The 16,826-nt window shown below is 41.0% G+C and overlaps 1 protein-coding gene across 2 annotated transcripts in view; it reads left to right on the forward strand.

The window, feature by feature from the left end:
* Positions 1–16,826, forward strand: part of NCOA7 (nuclear receptor coactivator 7) — a 131,293-nt gene that overhangs the window by 14,923 nt on the left and 99,544 nt on the right. For both annotated transcript variants that reach the window (XM_006200022.4, XM_015235770.3), the window contains exon 2: positions 5,852–5,962. In XM_006200022.4, the coding sequence (XP_006200084.1) occupies positions 5,913–5,962 (50 nt within the window). In that variant the 5' untranslated portion in view covers positions 5,852–5,912. The remainder of the gene's footprint in view (positions 1–5,851; positions 5,963–16,826) is intronic.

Consider the following 16,826-nt stretch of genomic DNA (forward strand, 5'->3'; position numbering starts at 1 on the left):
ACAGTGCTTCAGTGCTTCCCTTAATCCATCTAATCATAGATGCCTCCATCCATGTCGCATTTCTCCATTTTATTGGTAAGCAGATCAAGAGAAACTTACAAAGCGCCTTTAAGTATGGTTACACAGTGTTCACCTAATTTGCTTGATGCACTAGAATAGTAACTATGTCTAAAAGGGAAATTAGGTCAGTATAGTTGGGTTAAGCCACCATTCCTTGACTTCCTCCCTTCTACCTGCTCTCCGCTCCAGCCATACCAAACCACTCAGGCCTCCCTGAGCCCCACGTCCCCTCCCAAAGGCTTGTACATCCTCATTCTGCCTAATGAGACCAGTCTCTTTTGCATTCAGCATCAAACTTCTGTTCTTCCTTCATAGTCCAGCTCTGGCATCACCTGTGGAGTTTCCCTGACCCTCCTTCCCCTCCTGACAAAATAGTTGCTTCCACTCTTTGCTGTGTGGTTCCTTGTACCCACCAATATCAGACCACTTGCCATTTGTCTTACCAGCTGATGGGTGTCAGTTGCCTGTTCCACCTGAGCTTCCTGGCCCACGAACGCTGTCTTCATCTTTGTATCTCTGGCAGAGTACTTGGCCCATGGTAGATGCTTCAACAAGGGATCTGCTTGCTTGTTGTTGTTGTGCTGAGTGGTTGGTTTTCTGTGAACATTCTGGATCTTAGTGTTCACCGCCTCCTCTTCTAAGTCCTTGCCAACTTGCCTTTAATTATCATGTCTAAAGTTTTGCTGGGCAAATATGTGATGTTCTCCAGTGTATAATTTGCACATTCCCTTTTCTTTCTATTGTTGGAAATTAAAGTGTGTTTGCCTCTTGTCAGGCTTTTGGCACTTCCCACATCTTCAACAATTCCTGACCCTGCCAATGACATTTTAGAAATCTCATTTGCACATTCTCTTCCTAGAGAGAATTTATAAAGTGATCTGTCTAGCCCAGAGATGGGTCTTCATTTTGAGTATCTGAGAACTTTGATGAAATCTCTCTGCTCATCTTAGGGAAGAGAGCACTGAAACCCACATTTAATTCTTTCCAGGCCTAATTTCAGTTCCCCAGGCAGAGAAGAATGGAATAAGAGCTGAAGGGGTCTCCATTCATTTTGCTATCCACTGGCTTCATCCCATTTAGGTAGTAGACCATTGACCCACCTTTGATCATCACCTTGATTCAGGCTTAACTTTTTAGCTCTTTGTGGCCATTAAATTTTGTTGCTTTGTTTCTGTAAGTATTGTCTAGGAGGGAATGTCCGCGTAGAAAGGTACATTTCGGTCTGTTGCTTATGTGGCCAGATTTAGTGTGACCAAGCCTCAAAGCACGCTCTTGTCATTATTTCATTTGTGTAAAGGAAACATGTTGTTGGGAAAACAATTGATGGGCATCATGGGTGCCCTGCTGTTTTTCTGGTCCTGACTGGTTATACCTGAATGAACAAGGAGCTGCAGTGCATTAGATGCAAAGCCAGGCAGTCGCCCTGGGCTGTGTGGGTCCACACAGGTTGGATGTAGTTTGGGAGTCTCTGATCACTCTGTCCTTCAATCCCTTCCAAGTGACGTCATGGGGAACATCAAGCATTTGCTGGTAATACAGAAAGTACTTTGTCTTCAACATAGTGCTTAGGAAGTAAGGGTTTGTACGTGCTTTTTTTTTGAGTGATGAACCAAATTTATGTTTAAATTGACCATCCTGATTTAAGATCACAAAAGAGAAATATTTAGATAGAAGATACATCTTGTACTTCCTCATAAAGTTCTTTTGGGTCTGTAACACACCGTAAATGCAGAAGACTGTTGTAATTCAGTGTTTGGGCCAGTCTGGGGTTTATTGATGTGAGGAAGACGGCAACGTTAAATGAAAGAAAGGCTTTTAGAAAGTCCATTATAACCACTTATAATGGAAAATGTAGTCCCCATTAGAGACTGATTTAAGGAGCTCTGATTCTTCACTGAAGCATGAAGGCTGCTGGGTGGTGCTCTGTGCAAATCATTTTTATAGCATCCTTTGCTGATCTCTTTCTGGTTAATCTGTTGGTGTGTCTAGACCTGAAAGGGCTGCATCTGTCTTGTTTAAGAAATGTATAAATTACCAGAAATTATAAAGAAACCAAAGATTAAGATATTTTTAATTTATCAAATAGAAAATGGAGACAGAGCCCTGCCAGTTCTAAGCAGACACAGCCACACCAGATGTCAGTTCTTGGATCATTTAATCTTTTTCTCTTGTGCTTATTTTTGTCAATATTTTTCCACTAGAACCAAATATTAGTTTCTGGCTCAGCTTGCAATATAAAAATTTTCCAATTAGATTGTTATGACTTCATTTTTATTCATGAAGGGAAATCTAATAAACAGAGATCATCACATATGGTGGCATGCAGGAGAGGAACTTTAAAATAAACCACCTGGCCCAGCGCAGGGCCGAGCGCCAGGATTCTAATTCTTTCTAGAGTTCAAGATATGCTGGCTTGAGCCTACACTCCTGGTATCCAAGTGATTTTTACTCTGGGAGGAGTCCTTGGGTTGGTATCAGTCTGCCAGATAAGTGATCTTATCCCCAAGACTGGATTAGTTCCTTGCTTGGCTTTTATGTGGATTTTCTGCCTAGTTCTGAGTTAGGTATTTAGGGAAGCCTAAAGAAGTGAAACACGGTGGTTTTTGACTTGAAGAAATTTCAGTGTGTTCGGGCCTGAGGAGGCTAAGTGAAGTGGCATTGTCGTGCAGTGTGCGATTTGGTGCCTCGCAGTGAGTGATAAGGGCATGTGAAATAAGCTTTAAAAAAGAGAGAAGGGCACACAAGTGGTCAGGGAAGGCTTTAAAGCAGAGTTGGACCTTGTGCTAGATCCGGTCAGGAGGAGGAATGTAGCAAAGGTACCTTTAGCCTGGGGAAAGGGTCAGGATTCAGGTACAGAGTTGGGGAGGAGCCCAGTGGGTTCAGGCCACAGTGTGAAATGGAGCTCTTGAGAGTTGGACACTCTGCCAGTGTCTTTCCTTTTTCTGCTTTCTTTCATTCAGTTCTTGAATGAGCACTATCCTGCGTCATGGAGGCGTGGCGTCCGTTCCCACTGCTCTACTGAGGTGGTCCTGGTGGAGGCCTCAGTGACCCCTCCCCCAGGGCCAGGTACATTTGTCTTACCCTGAAGAATCTAGGTGAGATATTGGATGCTGCTGATTCTAGACGACATTTTCTAGCTCATCTCCACATGTTTTCTGGCCCCAAAGGTTACTGAAAGGCATTGAAGTATACACCAAACTGGATTTAAATCTCTGCTCCACCATAACAGGTCATGTTGAACCAGGCAAATTATTATCTCTTGGCCTCGGTTTAGGGGAATGAGGATACCTGACTGATAGTGTGGTTGTAGGGGTTCGAAGGAGAACGTGTGGCTGATGTGTGGAGATAATGACTTCTGGATGCAGGCCTCACAGTCAGCTCCCTTTCCCTGCCCGCAGGCCGCTCTGCCCCTCTCGCCTGATGCGTCTTGCCCTTTTCAGGTTCGCGCCTATGCTCAGGTGTTCTCTCATTCTGGAACGCTGTCCCTTTGTCCTCTTGTACCTGGTGAATCCTCACCACCCTGACAGGTTTACTTTGTCCCCTCAGCCAAAACTGAACCTTGTTTCTTCTGGAGTCTTAGTGTTATTCTTTGGACAGCTTCAAGTTACTAACCCTACGGTTTAGTTATCGGCACACATCTTATTTTCCCTACTGGTTGGTGAATTCCTTGAGGGCAGTGCCCATGTCAGGGACACAGAGGTGAACCGCTAAGGGCTGAGACTGGGGCCCCCATTGTTTCCACACAGGGCCCTGTGCGTAGTTGTCATGCGTGCCGGGCGTTATCATCATACAGTTTTTGTCCTTTTTTCCCCCTTAACTATAACCATATGCTGATAATTTCTAAATATTTTTCTCTAGCCTTCACCATACTCCTGTGCTTTAGATGAAGTCAAACATCTGCTGGATGTCTACAGCTGACTAGCCAGTGGGCCTCCCAAAGGCATCTGTTTCTGCCCCCCCATCCCACACACGTGCCCCCTTCTTATAGATTGTGTCATATCTGTAGCATCACAGTCTACCCAGTCCCCAGAGCAGAAATTTGGAGGGCATGTCTCCCATGTTGTCTACGTGGAATGAGTCATCAAATCTGGACTCATTTGCCTCCTAAATACCACTTAAACTCATATGTCCTCTTCCTATGTCAGATACTGCTGGCCTAAGTGTGGACCCTTCTCTCTCAACTAGTTTTACGGTAATTTCTTTCCAAAAGGTCTGTTCACCCTGTTCTCAGTCCTCTTGGATCCATCGTCTGTAATCTGCATGCGTTACACTCCCTCCCTCCCTCTGGTATTGTCTGCTGGAAGCGCTGCTGCAGGGTCAGCATGACACTTAGTGACATGGTGTGACATGGTCCAGTGGAGTGGGTGGCAGCACATATCACATAGCTAGGATTAAGTCTCTACTCTTCAGCAGGACTTAGAAGGTCTCCCATGACCCTCATCCTGCCCATGTCTTCATCCTCAGCTCCCACACTTAATCCTGGAGCAGCAGGGAAACACTGTGTCTCCTTGCTCTTCTGCAAGCTGGACCTGTTTCCTGCACGCTCACCCTTTGCATCTTGGTGCGTGTGGGGGTTGATGGGGTGGGCCCTGCCTGAGGCTCCGTGTCCTTCCTCTGGGCTCTGTGCTTTCTCCATAGCAGTTTGTATCCCCCATGACGTGCCATCCTAAATGTCATCTTTGTGAGGCAGTAGGTTCCACTAGGGTGAAGGGCATGTCTTATTTATCTTTGGTCTCTGATCGTTATCACAGTGTCTTTCTTGTAATTTGTATTGTGAATTAAATTGTTTATGGAGTTGAAATAAATTAGTAAATAATTTTGATTGATGAACATTCTTTGCTTTTACTTTGAGACTCATTCAGGGTGAAAAGACAGATTTTAAGGGGGAGGGTATGGCTCAGTGACAAAGAGCGTGCTTAGCGTGCACAAGGTCCTGGGTTCAATCCCCAGCACCTCTGCTAAAAAATAAATAAATAAACCTAACCACCACCCCCACCAAAAAAAAAAAGACAGATTTTAGGAAAGGATAATGCTCTGCAGAAAGTTTAGATGAGTGAATCGGGCAGTAAGACATTGGGGCTTTTTGAGCTAGAGTGTGGCATGATGAAAGGGGTATTTAAGGAAAGACTGATCTGGAGACAACCTCTTATAGGTTTAAACCAGGTTGCTCCTGGGAAACAGAGGTGAGGCTTGCAGAGGGGTAGAGGAGAGGAGGCAGGGGCAAGCATGGAAGGCCGATCTGGAGAACAGCTTCCTGGCGCCTGTAATTTCATTTCCACACATGCTCAAGTGGGATGTACTTGCTGGCATGTTTCCAAAAATAAAACAGAAGACTGATGTTACTTTTATGTTTTAAAGAAAGAACATTCTTGTAAAACACCTAAGTGATCCATTTTTCATCATTATATGTGAGACACCTTCATCGTTAATGACTTGAAAAGAGTGATTATGAATTAAAAATTAAAAACAAATAGCTTCTGCACAGCTAGTCTAAAATCCTCCGAAGTCAGTGGTTTTCATTTTGGCACATCTTGAAAGAATTGTTAATTATGAGGAAGATACTTCGGTTTATTTTTCCAGCCACTTTTTATTTTACAATTTACCACCTCTGTTCTAATTGTCGTCCCCTCTTTCCTGCAAAGACATTTGTATTTTGTATATGACTCATGTGACTGCTTACGGGTTAAAGTTTATCTTCCATTTGTTGGGACCATGTAGGTCTGCTTCATTCTTCATACTGGCCATTATAAACTTCTTAATTGACAGTCACTTTGTTATTTTTTTTTTACAGGGTTATGACTCATTAATTAAAAAGAACTTTTCCAAATACTTTGCACTTTTGATTGCATATTATGGATACCAAGGAAGAGAAGAAGGAACGGAAACAAAGTTATTTTGCTCGGTAAGCATTCGCTTTGCAAAATTGTATCAGTGCTTAAAAAAAAATGTTTGAGAGGACTTTGTCCTTGAGTGTTACTTGGCATTTTGTGATTTGTGACTGTTCATAATCAGAGCAGGTAACCAATAGAAGTTCAATATACTTTGTTTAATCCTTTTTCTTGTTGATACTAGAGAAATAACATTTGGTTCTTCTGTATCTTTGATGGTTCTCTCAGGCCAGTGCTGCTCAGGGAATCTAGCGGTCCTTAAGCATTGAACTGCAGATTGCTCAGAATCCCATGTCTAGCAATCTGCATTGAATTTTAAATCCTGAGTACTTAGTTCCTGCTGTTCTGTGGCTTAATTGGTTGAGCTATAACTAAAAATCTGTGACATATTTAAAACTTACTACCTGGTGGGGAGTCTATCACTGAAAAGTGTTTTTGTGGGTAAATGGAATGGATGAAGTTGTATCATTGGAGTCCCTGGCATTTTTAAAGCTTGAACTCATCCAACATGTATACACAAGTTGGTATCTGAATAGAAGCAATCTACTTATGATTGGTTACTCTTTACAGATTTAAACATCTATATGGCAGCCACTACTAATCGTAATACCATGCATGGTACACCAAAAACATTTATGAATCATTTTGATGGCTGGAATGTTTTCAAACTCAGAGTGAGAGCATTCACTTAAAATGGTCATTATAATCTCCTAAATTGGAATATTTCTTGTGAACTGAATTCAGCCTCATCATATCCTCAACCCCCAATCTATGCTCTTTAAAGATACATTTTCTATTTTCCACGTACAAGTCTTGGAAACTGAAAACCAAAGTTTTTTTGTTGATGTTTTTATCCAGAAATTAAGCTAGGTTTTAAATTATTCCTGGGAAAAAGAAGGTAATGAACATTTAAGGAGCTACTATGTGCCAAGTACTTGATTTATTATTTTCTTTATCTTCTCAATAAACTTGTGAGATAGGTTTTCCCCCTATTTTATCCGTGAGGTAACTCAGTAAGTATTTTGTCCATTTCTTGTAGTATGAGAGTCAGTGTTCAAATGTAGGGTTATGTCCAAAGAGCATGTTTCACTTGGTAATAAGAAACCATGAATAAGAGTTTTTGGAAAGCAAGAGTTAAACTAATTGTAATGAACTGTTTTCTGCGATTAGGACCAAGATTGTTTGGGGAGGGAAGAACTTAGGTATCTAATGAGTGAAACATTAAAAAGGTAGGACACTTAGAATAAGTAAGAACTATATAATGCCTTTTAAAAATGTTTATTTTGAGATAATTGTAGATTCACATGTAGTTCTAAGAAATAATACAGAGATATCTTATACCGTTCATCCAGTTTCCCACCTTATGTAACTATCGTATAATAAATATCACAACTAGGAAATTGACGTTGATACAATCCCCCACTAACCTTACTCAGATTTCACTCGGTTTACAAGCACTCATTTGTGTATGCAGGTGTGTGTGAATTTAGTTCTATTAAGTTTTATCACGTGTAGATTTGTGTGGCTACTATCACGATCAAGATACAAACAATTCCATCAAAAAGAGCCCACATGCTACCCTTTTGTAGCCATATTCACCTCTTTCCTTCTGCCTGTCATTCCTGACAACCACTAATCTGTTCTCCATGTCTATAATTGATCATTTCAAAAATATTATATAAATGGAATCACACAGTATCTAACCTTTTGAGATTAGATTTTTTCACCTAGTTCAACTCCCTTGATATCTTAGTTTATTTGGACTGCTGTAACAAAATACCACAGACTGAATGGTTTATGAACAACAAAATGTTATTTCTCACAGTTCTGGAGGCTGGAAGTCCAAGATCAGGGTGCCAGCATGGTCAGGTTCTGTTACCGTTGAGAACCCAAGTCCTGGTCCATAAAAGGCCATCTTCTTACTGTCACCTCACATGGCAAAAGGGGCAAGGAGCTTTCTCAGACTTTCTCATCTTTTATAAGTGCCTTCAGCCCCTACATGAAGGTTCTGCCCTCATGACCTAATCACCTTCCAAAGGCCTTCTCCACCTCCTAATACTATCACATTGGGTGTTAGATTTCAACATACGAATTTTGGGGGAACACAAACCTTCAGAAAACAGCACTTGAGAGCTGCCCAAGATGTTGCATAAATCAATAGTTTGTTCCTTTTTGTTACTAAGTAGTATTCCCATGATATGGGTGTTTCACAGTTTTTTAACCATTCACCCGTTGAAGGATGTTTGAGTTGTTTCCAGTTTAGGACTATTAGACATAAAGCTAGGATCATTTGTGTGAAAGTGTTTTTTTGAGGGTATCAGGTTTAATTTATCTGGGAAAAATGCCCAAAGGAGTGGCTGAGTGAAATGATAAGTATATGTTTAATTTTGTAAGAAACTCTTCCAGACTCTTCTCCAGAGTGGCTGTACCATTTTCCATTCCTTCCCATCAGCAGTCTGTTAAATGATCCAGTTTCTTGGCATCCTTATCAGCATTTGGTATTGCCACTATTTTTTATTTTAACCATTGTGATAGGTGAGCAGTGATATCTCATTGTGGTTTTAATCTGCATTTCTTTAATGACTAATGAAGTTGAACATCTTTTCATGTGCTTATTAGCCATCTGTCTTCCTCAGTGCAATGTCTTTTCATGTCTTTTGCCTGTGTTCTAATTGGGTTGTTTCCTTATTCAGTTTTGAGAGATCTGTATAAATTCTAGGTACTAGTTCTTTGATACGTGGCTTACCAATATTGTCTTTCAGTCTGTGGCTTTTCTTTTCAGTTTCTTAACAGAGTCTTTTGCAAAGCAAAAGGTTTTAATTTTGATGTGATTCAATCTGTTTTACCTTTTAAGGATTGTGCTTTTGGCATCGAGTCTAACAATTCTGTGCCCAGCCCTAGGTCCTGAAGATTTTCTTTCATTTTTTTCCTAAACATTTTACAGTGTTATGTTGCATATTTAAGTCAATCTATCTTAAGTTAATTTTTATATAAGATGCGAGTTTAGGTCAAGGTTCTTTGTTTTGGCCTATGGATGCTGGACGTGGTGCTTTCAGAAGCCATGATGTCTTCTCAGTCAGCATCCAAACTGATGCCAACAGTAAGAGTGACTGTGGCTCATGAACAAGCTGCTCAAAATTAACCACGTCTTGTTCCTAAGATGTAGAGTGAGGGGAGCCCCTGAAACTGAGAATACAAGATGAAACTTCTGAAAGAACAGCATAATTTTTTCAATTCAGAAATACAAAATTTAATTGTCATGCTTGTCTTGACCACTTGTGAAAAGTATTCTAACAGTGAAAAAGACAAACATATCCAAAACTGGATTGTGACCTTAGGAGCACAGAGATGGCAGGACAAGGCCAACAAGCGGTGGTACCATTAAATAGTAAATCAGCGTCATCAGTTACTAGGAAATGAGAGAGAGACAGAACAGACAAACCTGCAGGTTGGCTGTTTTAATGCAGTTGCAGCTCAAAATGGTCAAGCTGTTGAAAGCAAAAAGCAAAAAGAAACAAAACTCTTCATCATCAGAAAAGAGGCAGCCAAAGTTATAAATCTTTTCAGATGCCCCTGACTAAGCTGTGGAATTCCATAAAGTGGAATTACCAATAGGAGCTGCTTGAAAGCCAGTTTCTGACAATCTAGGGAAGTTTACTCTGGAGTGTGTGTACGGGCGGTGCAAGCAAGATCGCCGGGGAGGAGTATAAAGTCAGGCCAAGACTAAGGCCACATGGATACGGCCACACCATGTTGCACAAACCTCTGCCAGTGTGTGGAGGAGAGCCAGAGGAAGGTTCGCCTTGATTCTGCGAGCTACCAAAGTATGTATCATAGATCCTAAAAATTGCTCTTAGGCTCGTCTCCTCTCCCCATCCCTTTTCCCTTCTGAGTAGTTAAATAGCCTGTTTCCTTGGTGCACTGTTTTACCCTGTGCTTTCATAAACATTGTATGATTGTGTTTAGTAAATAATCCTTTATCCGCTCCCTTTGTTGATGGTTCTCTCTCTCTCTCTCTGAAGTTAACATCAAAGCAAAGTTAAGTTTAAAAGACCCTGTTGTAATAATTTTGGGTTGAAATTAGTGATTTGAGAGTCACCCTATACTTTTACTTGCTTTCCTATAATTTATCTTGAAGCATGCCTGTGTAGCTCCAAGTGGAAGTGTGAATGAGCATCACTGCTAGGTAAACCTGTTCTGGGTAAGCCCTAAGGACTTCTCAGGATCTCCTGGCCCGGGCCCACATGGTTTTCTGCATCTTCAGTGTTTTGTACCAGTTGTTCATTCCAGATCGAATGAGTCATGAGACATTTCCCCATGCTTTTTGCATTAACAAATATTAAAAATAATTTGCATTAACAAAATTAGTATATTATATGTATGCGTATTAATTCCTTGATGCTTGACAGGTCTTGAAATCAAATGAAAAACTGAAGCATTAAAGCAAATGATACTTTGTGTACTCTCCTCTGGAGGGATCACGATTCATCATGGCCCTGCTGCATCCTTCCCCTTGAGTTTAGAGTGCAGGTGTTTCTTTTTTGTAAAGTGGTTCCACAAGGGCTCTCTTCCTCCACACCCACTGTGACATTATTTGACTTCTGCAGAATTTAGAACCCTTTTAGTGGTTTTTGTATAGGTCCCTTTGTGCTCTTGGTGTTTGTGTTTGAAAATTCTTTAAAAACATGTTTTTTAGGATCAGGTTAATTTAGGGTATAAAAATAAAATTTTTAGTTAACCCAAAGTGGTGTTTTCTAGATTTACTTTCCCCCTGTGACAAGATCTGAGAGGGCCTGTGAGTGCTGGAGACTCGTCGGGAGACTGTGGTTCATGCAGGTCCCTGGGACCTGCTGCCCCTCCCACACTTCCCCACTGTCAGGAAGCGCAGGACGGCTGCTGCTGCTGCTGCTGCGCCTGCTCTCTCGTCTCACCCACCCCTCCAGAGCTTGTGGTAGGCAAAAAGGAGGGGGATGGTTTTTCTTTTCACCTCATCGCCTCACAAACCCCAAAGGAGGTAGAGCGTGGAACTCACCTTAGCTCATGTCTCCACTCCCCTGATGCCTCCTCCTTCCAGCCCCATCCTCTGCCCTGGCAGTTCCTCAGCCTTGGTCCTCTGACCCATCAACAGAACACTTGGTGTTTGAAAATCACTCCAGTGGATAACCTTGGCCAAGTTTTCTAAATTTCACCCTGCATGTCTTCAGTCATTAAGGGTGGCTGATAACAACCCACTAATGAGATGGTTTTGAAGAAGGAAGCTCCTCAGCCCAGACCAGGGAGCCCGAATGAGGCACAGCAAGGAGGACTAGAGCTGGCCCGGGTCTCATCCGTTGTCCATGCTGACTGAGGTTTGACCCCCTTCTTCAGCGGGGAGGATCTGGAGTCTGATACTTGAACCCACTGGGTAGCCCTTTTATTAAGTATACATAGTAAATTGTGTAGCTCTCATTCAAGCAAAACCAAACAAAACCTGTGAAGGTTGAGGTAACATATAGAGTGCCTGGCACAGTGAGTAATGAATCTTTTCTTTAAAGACACATCATTCCTGACCTTGCTTCTGTGTCTGCCTATACCTTCATCTTCACCCAAAAGAATCCTCATCTTGAGGGAGGGTGTAGTTCAGTGGTAGAGTGTGTGCTTAGCATGCATGAGGTCCTGAGTTCAATCGCCAGCACCTCCATTAAAATAAATAAATAAACCTAATTACCTCCATCCCAAAAAAACAAACAAAAGAATCCTCATCTTGATACATCACTCCCTTCCCATGGGCTGCTGCTGTTCAGACAGATCAGGGAAGAGGGAGCAATTACAACAGTCCAAAGTGCAATTATACAGTTTCCCAAAGGTACATTGTTATGACCACTGTTAGGTTCTGGAATGTTGGGAAGGGAATTTATGTAGTCCAAAGGGCCTTGAGAAATCTATGGCACACTTTTATTTATCAGTTTGACCCTAGGTCAGTGAGGAAGTGTTGGTGATGGGTTGGTCCCATATGAGGGCACTGCTCATCAGAACCTCACCACTGGTGTTGCCTGACAGTCTCATGTCTCATGCCAGAGACACGCCTCAGCCCTCAGACCTCAGCCCAGACACCTGGGCTGGTCTCCTTTAGCAGTGAGCAGCATCTTACCCCAGAGCACAGTGTAAATATTTCCCTCATTCTGTGCATCTTCTGTTGTGAAAAGGGTTAGGAGAACTGGTCCAAATTATCTTCATACCAAGCCTCTCATATATAAAAATTTTCATCCCTAAATATGATTTGTCTGCTGTGGAAATTTAGACTCAAAGGGGCAGAGTAACTTCAGTGAAATTATGTAGCAGGTGCATGAGGCAGCATTTGAACCCAGCCCTTTCCTCCTCCAACGCCTATGCTCTGGATGCTGCCCGGGCCCGAGTGGCAACTCAGTGGCATAATGGGGCCCGTAGAACACAGGTTACCTGACCTGCTGCCACTCACATTGTGGGTTGATTAGATTTCTGTGGGTGGTCTTGACAGTTTAACATTAATTGATACCACTGTAAGTTAATGTGCAGAAATGCATCCTGAAGTCTAAAGATCTAACTTATAAGTGACCTTTTCTAAAAACAATTTGGTTATAACTTGAAGATCTCCCACAAACCATGTCTTGTCAACTTTATCCATCCATAATATGGTTAATGGCAGAGTATTAAGGAATCAAGGCAGTAGGAGACATGCAGTATGTATACTCCACCTGTGGAAGGCAAGGTTTTGCATTACAGTGGTCCACTTTATACCCTAGGATTGCATCTTGTCTAAAGAATAGTAGCCTGTAACAGAAATGAATGCAGAAATACATTTGGACAGAAAATCTCAGCTTGCTCTCTTGGTCAAGTACAGAGTCTAGGATCCAGTAGAAGATGTCACCTGGCTGGGTCTGGCTGGTTAATCTGAGCACTGCCGAGGACACAGGGAGTGCACCCTGCTCTAGCCCCACGGAGGCAGTCTTTGAACCTTAGGAAAGAGCCATCTCTTTGTGGTATCTAGGGATGCAGATGTGACATGGGTGGAGTGGTGTGATGTGAACTCTTGCCCTTCCTTTAATTAACAGTCTCTACGCTGTTTTTTTTCCTGCTGGCCAAGAACCATTGGAGGAGAAACTTAGTATGTCCCAGGTTTGAGGAAAAAGCTTTATTACCAGTTCTTAGATTCAAATAGTGCCATATTGCAGACTTTAATTGAGTTGACATATGAAAAGCAAATAGAACCATTTTAAGTGCTTGGTACATGTTAACTCTATACTTTCTTAATATTTGGTTAATCTCTTATCTTCTCAGTTTTACTATGCTTACTGATTCTAAAGAAAGTTAATAATAACAGCTTTATGGTACTTTATAAAGTGCTTTTTTGTGCATTCCCTCACTTTAACCTCACCATGGTCCTCTGAGTAGATATAAATGCTGATGACGTATCTATAGTTCGAAGGTTAAAAAACTTGTCTCCAGTCACGTAGCCTTTAAATGGAGGATCTGAACCCTGAATCCCTGAATCTGCTTTGTCTGATTATTTTTCTTTATTCCGTGTTATCTCACTCTAAATTGCACTGAGCATTTAGTTTTACTTTGTCTGAGTGGGAGATTAGAACATATTCTTAGCATCATAATATGGTAAGCCGGGAAAGTTGTATACAGATTTGGAAGTAAAATGTTCTAGTTGACTCTATTGGAAACCGTATCTAATTTTACCTGCTAAGTGCCAGCCTACAGGTCTTTGGTGCTGTCGGGGACACAGGCCTGTAGTGATCCACAGCCCCACCCGAGAGCCCTCTCATGTGTGACCTTCTTGGCCCTTACTTCCTTGTTTATGTGTTTACAGTCATTCTCCCCACAAATGGGCCATCTGGAGGGAAGGGACTTGGCTATACTTCAGTGATCTTTCCCTGTGCTTTGTTAAATACTGGTTGACCTATAACAAGTGTTAAATATTTTTTTGACCAACTGACAGACTGAGGAAATTTATTTAGAACAGCTTCTTTAATGTAGGGTGTAACTGGTTTATGAATCTTAATTTCTACCACTATATTTTTTTTAGTATTTGGAAATTTTTTAATCTTAAAAAAACTTAAGAATATTTTAAGACCATTTCCTATAAAAAAAAAACTGCATACACCTTATTTGAAAATATTACTGGTTACCAATTAAACTCATGCATGAGCTGTAATATTGTTTAAGGCTTATGTTTCCTGTTTTCTTGATTGAGTTCAGATCAGGCTGCTCTTAAGGGAATATTTATTTACATCTTGCTTATCATTCGTTATTTGGAAAAACATGGATGGCCAAGTTTGACCTGCTAATGCTTTCAGGAAATCATTAACTTTTTTTTTTTTAACAGATTAAAAAAAAGACATAGAAACATTTAGCCATTAACAGTTAGACTCATGCTTTTGGCTTTATTTTTAAAGAACAGGTAGAGTTACCTGATTTAATTCTATATAGAATACTACTTTTCAAGCTGTAGGTTACTAACCCATTGGTGTGTCATGAAATCTATTTAGTGGATAGGAACCAGAATTGTTTTAATGGAATGGAGTAGAATAGATTAGCCTGGACTGAGCTAGACTGAATAGAAGTGTGTTATCTATAGTCAGAATAAATAATATTTCATGAAAATTTTGTTTTAAATATTTATAAAGGTGTATATATTGAATCACAATTAAATTTTTTTTTTGTAGGCCAGGCCATGATCAAAAAATGACTCATTGATTTAACGGATTCTTTGGTGGTTAATATACTGGGAGTGAGGTTTTTTTCCCTCATTGAAAAACAAATTTCTTTGACAGTTGATCAAACACAAATTAACCAATTGTTCAAAGACAGCTATACATAAAATACTTGTTGTATAAATATGCCTTCTTACAGTACAGTGTAATGGGTCCCTGTAAAGCTGATTTTAAGGATGAATGACAAGTGCATCTCTGCTTAACCTGAGATCCCTTGCTGATCTGGACTGCCCCAGCTCCTGGAACAAGACCCAAGGAAGTTTCAGCAAAACCACCAGGTGGAACCACTATGGTCAGGAAGATTGGGCATCTTCTGCTTTGGGGCCTCCCATGGGTTTCTTCTCTATAGAACTACGTACAAGCTGCAGGGCTGTGTAGTTTTCTCTAAAATGAGAAGAAGAATAATAATACTGATTTTATAAGATTGTTGAGAGGATTGACTGAATTAAGATACATAAAGTCTTTGGAATAAGCGCTACTGAAAAATAAGCACTAATGAATTTTAATATAAAAGCATGCTACCTAAATAAGGAATCCAGTAATAAGTCAGAAAATGAGAAAAAAGTAAGAATAAATATATAGGCATAAATTTTGTGTTAGTTTCAGAGAGTTTATTTATCCCTTGAAAAGTATCCATAAATATGCTCTGGTCACAGCCTTCATTGAGATACTCAAGATATGACTCCAAGACAGAAAAGAACAAAGTGCATTTAAGACTCCTCCCTTCTTCTTTCATGTTGTTGCTGACAGTCAAGAAAGACTTCAGCTGAACTAACTCCTGAGTTTGGACTTGAACTTGGCACTGCTGGGTCGAGATAGGTCTGTCACATGTGTTTGAAACCTTTCACTGTTGTTGGTACAACAACTCTTCAACTAGAGAAAATCAAATTCTGAACCAGGAAGTGCTTTGTGCTTACAGCTCTGAAAGTTTATAACTTGTGCTTGTGGTCCAGCTGTTGGTGATTTTAGTAGAGATACCCCTTTCAACTTCCCCCAGCTCAGATTCATATCTGAAAATTCCAACAATCTTCACTTCCTCTAACTCGTAAGTCAGATGCTAATTGCACACCCTCCCACACATCCTCCCAGGTTAGTCTCCCTGCAGCACACTTCACATGTCACTTCTGCACCCCGCTTCTCTGGAATTTGAGGTTCTGCACAATATGGTTCATTCCTACCTGTCTGTCTTTATCTCCCACTTTGATATTCTATACTCTTTGCCACCTCAGAACTTTGCTTTCATTATACAGAAAACAGCTCTTTGCTTTCCTCTTTTTATCTACAGTGATGTCAGACCCATGACTCTGGAAAACCCATCTTCAGTTGTGACGCTGTCTCCTTGAGGCCTTTGCTGTTTCATTTAATCCTTCACCACCACCCACACACAACTCGCTGTGCCCCCCACCCCTTGCCCCTGGACCTAAGACATTGCTAGGCTCCCTTATGCCTTTTCTTGCGGCCTTTGACACAGTCTGTCTTTGGATACACCCAGTAGCACTCTCATCTCTGCCTTATTTGCCTGTATTATTTATTATCAGTTCTCTTTCATTTTTATATTCCTCAGAGTCTTAGCTCCATGCTCTGCACCCAACAAGTCATTCCCTGTGAATGATAATTAGTGTTGGTTGAACATTTACTCTGTAACAGAGATTGATTTGTGTACTTGTGTAATCTCATAATTACCCTGTTATCATCCTAATTACAGACAGAGAGGCTAAGCCGTATCATAGATGTTATGTAATTTGCCCAACGTCACATAACTATCAAGTGGCAGACCCAGGACTCATGCTCCAGGTGTGCCTGGCCTCACAGTCCATGTTCCTAATCATTAGGTTGTATTCTGCATTAAGTTATATGGAATTGAATTTTGTAGAACCTTGTCAGTTACCCATACAAGGATAGGTGTGACTCACTGATCTAAATGACAAAATACTTGAATGTGTTTACGTACTAAACTGATAGTGTCTGATTTTCAGTGTAAAGGAACTGTTTGGAACTTTGGAACAAGCTAGGGAATCTCAGGGAAACTTTGTAAGTCCCTACATACCAACAGAAAAGCCAGCAATTTCCTGACCTGGCTCTGTATTTGGGGCTATAATAAGAATCCCCCTATTATTTCCTCTCTAGATTCAGAGTTGGA

Source organism: Vicugna pacos, chromosome 8 (genome assembly GCF_048564905.1).
Source record: "Vicugna pacos chromosome 8, VicPac4, whole genome shotgun sequence".
Classification (NCBI taxonomy): Eukaryota; Metazoa; Chordata; class Mammalia; order Artiodactyla; family Camelidae; genus Vicugna; species Vicugna pacos.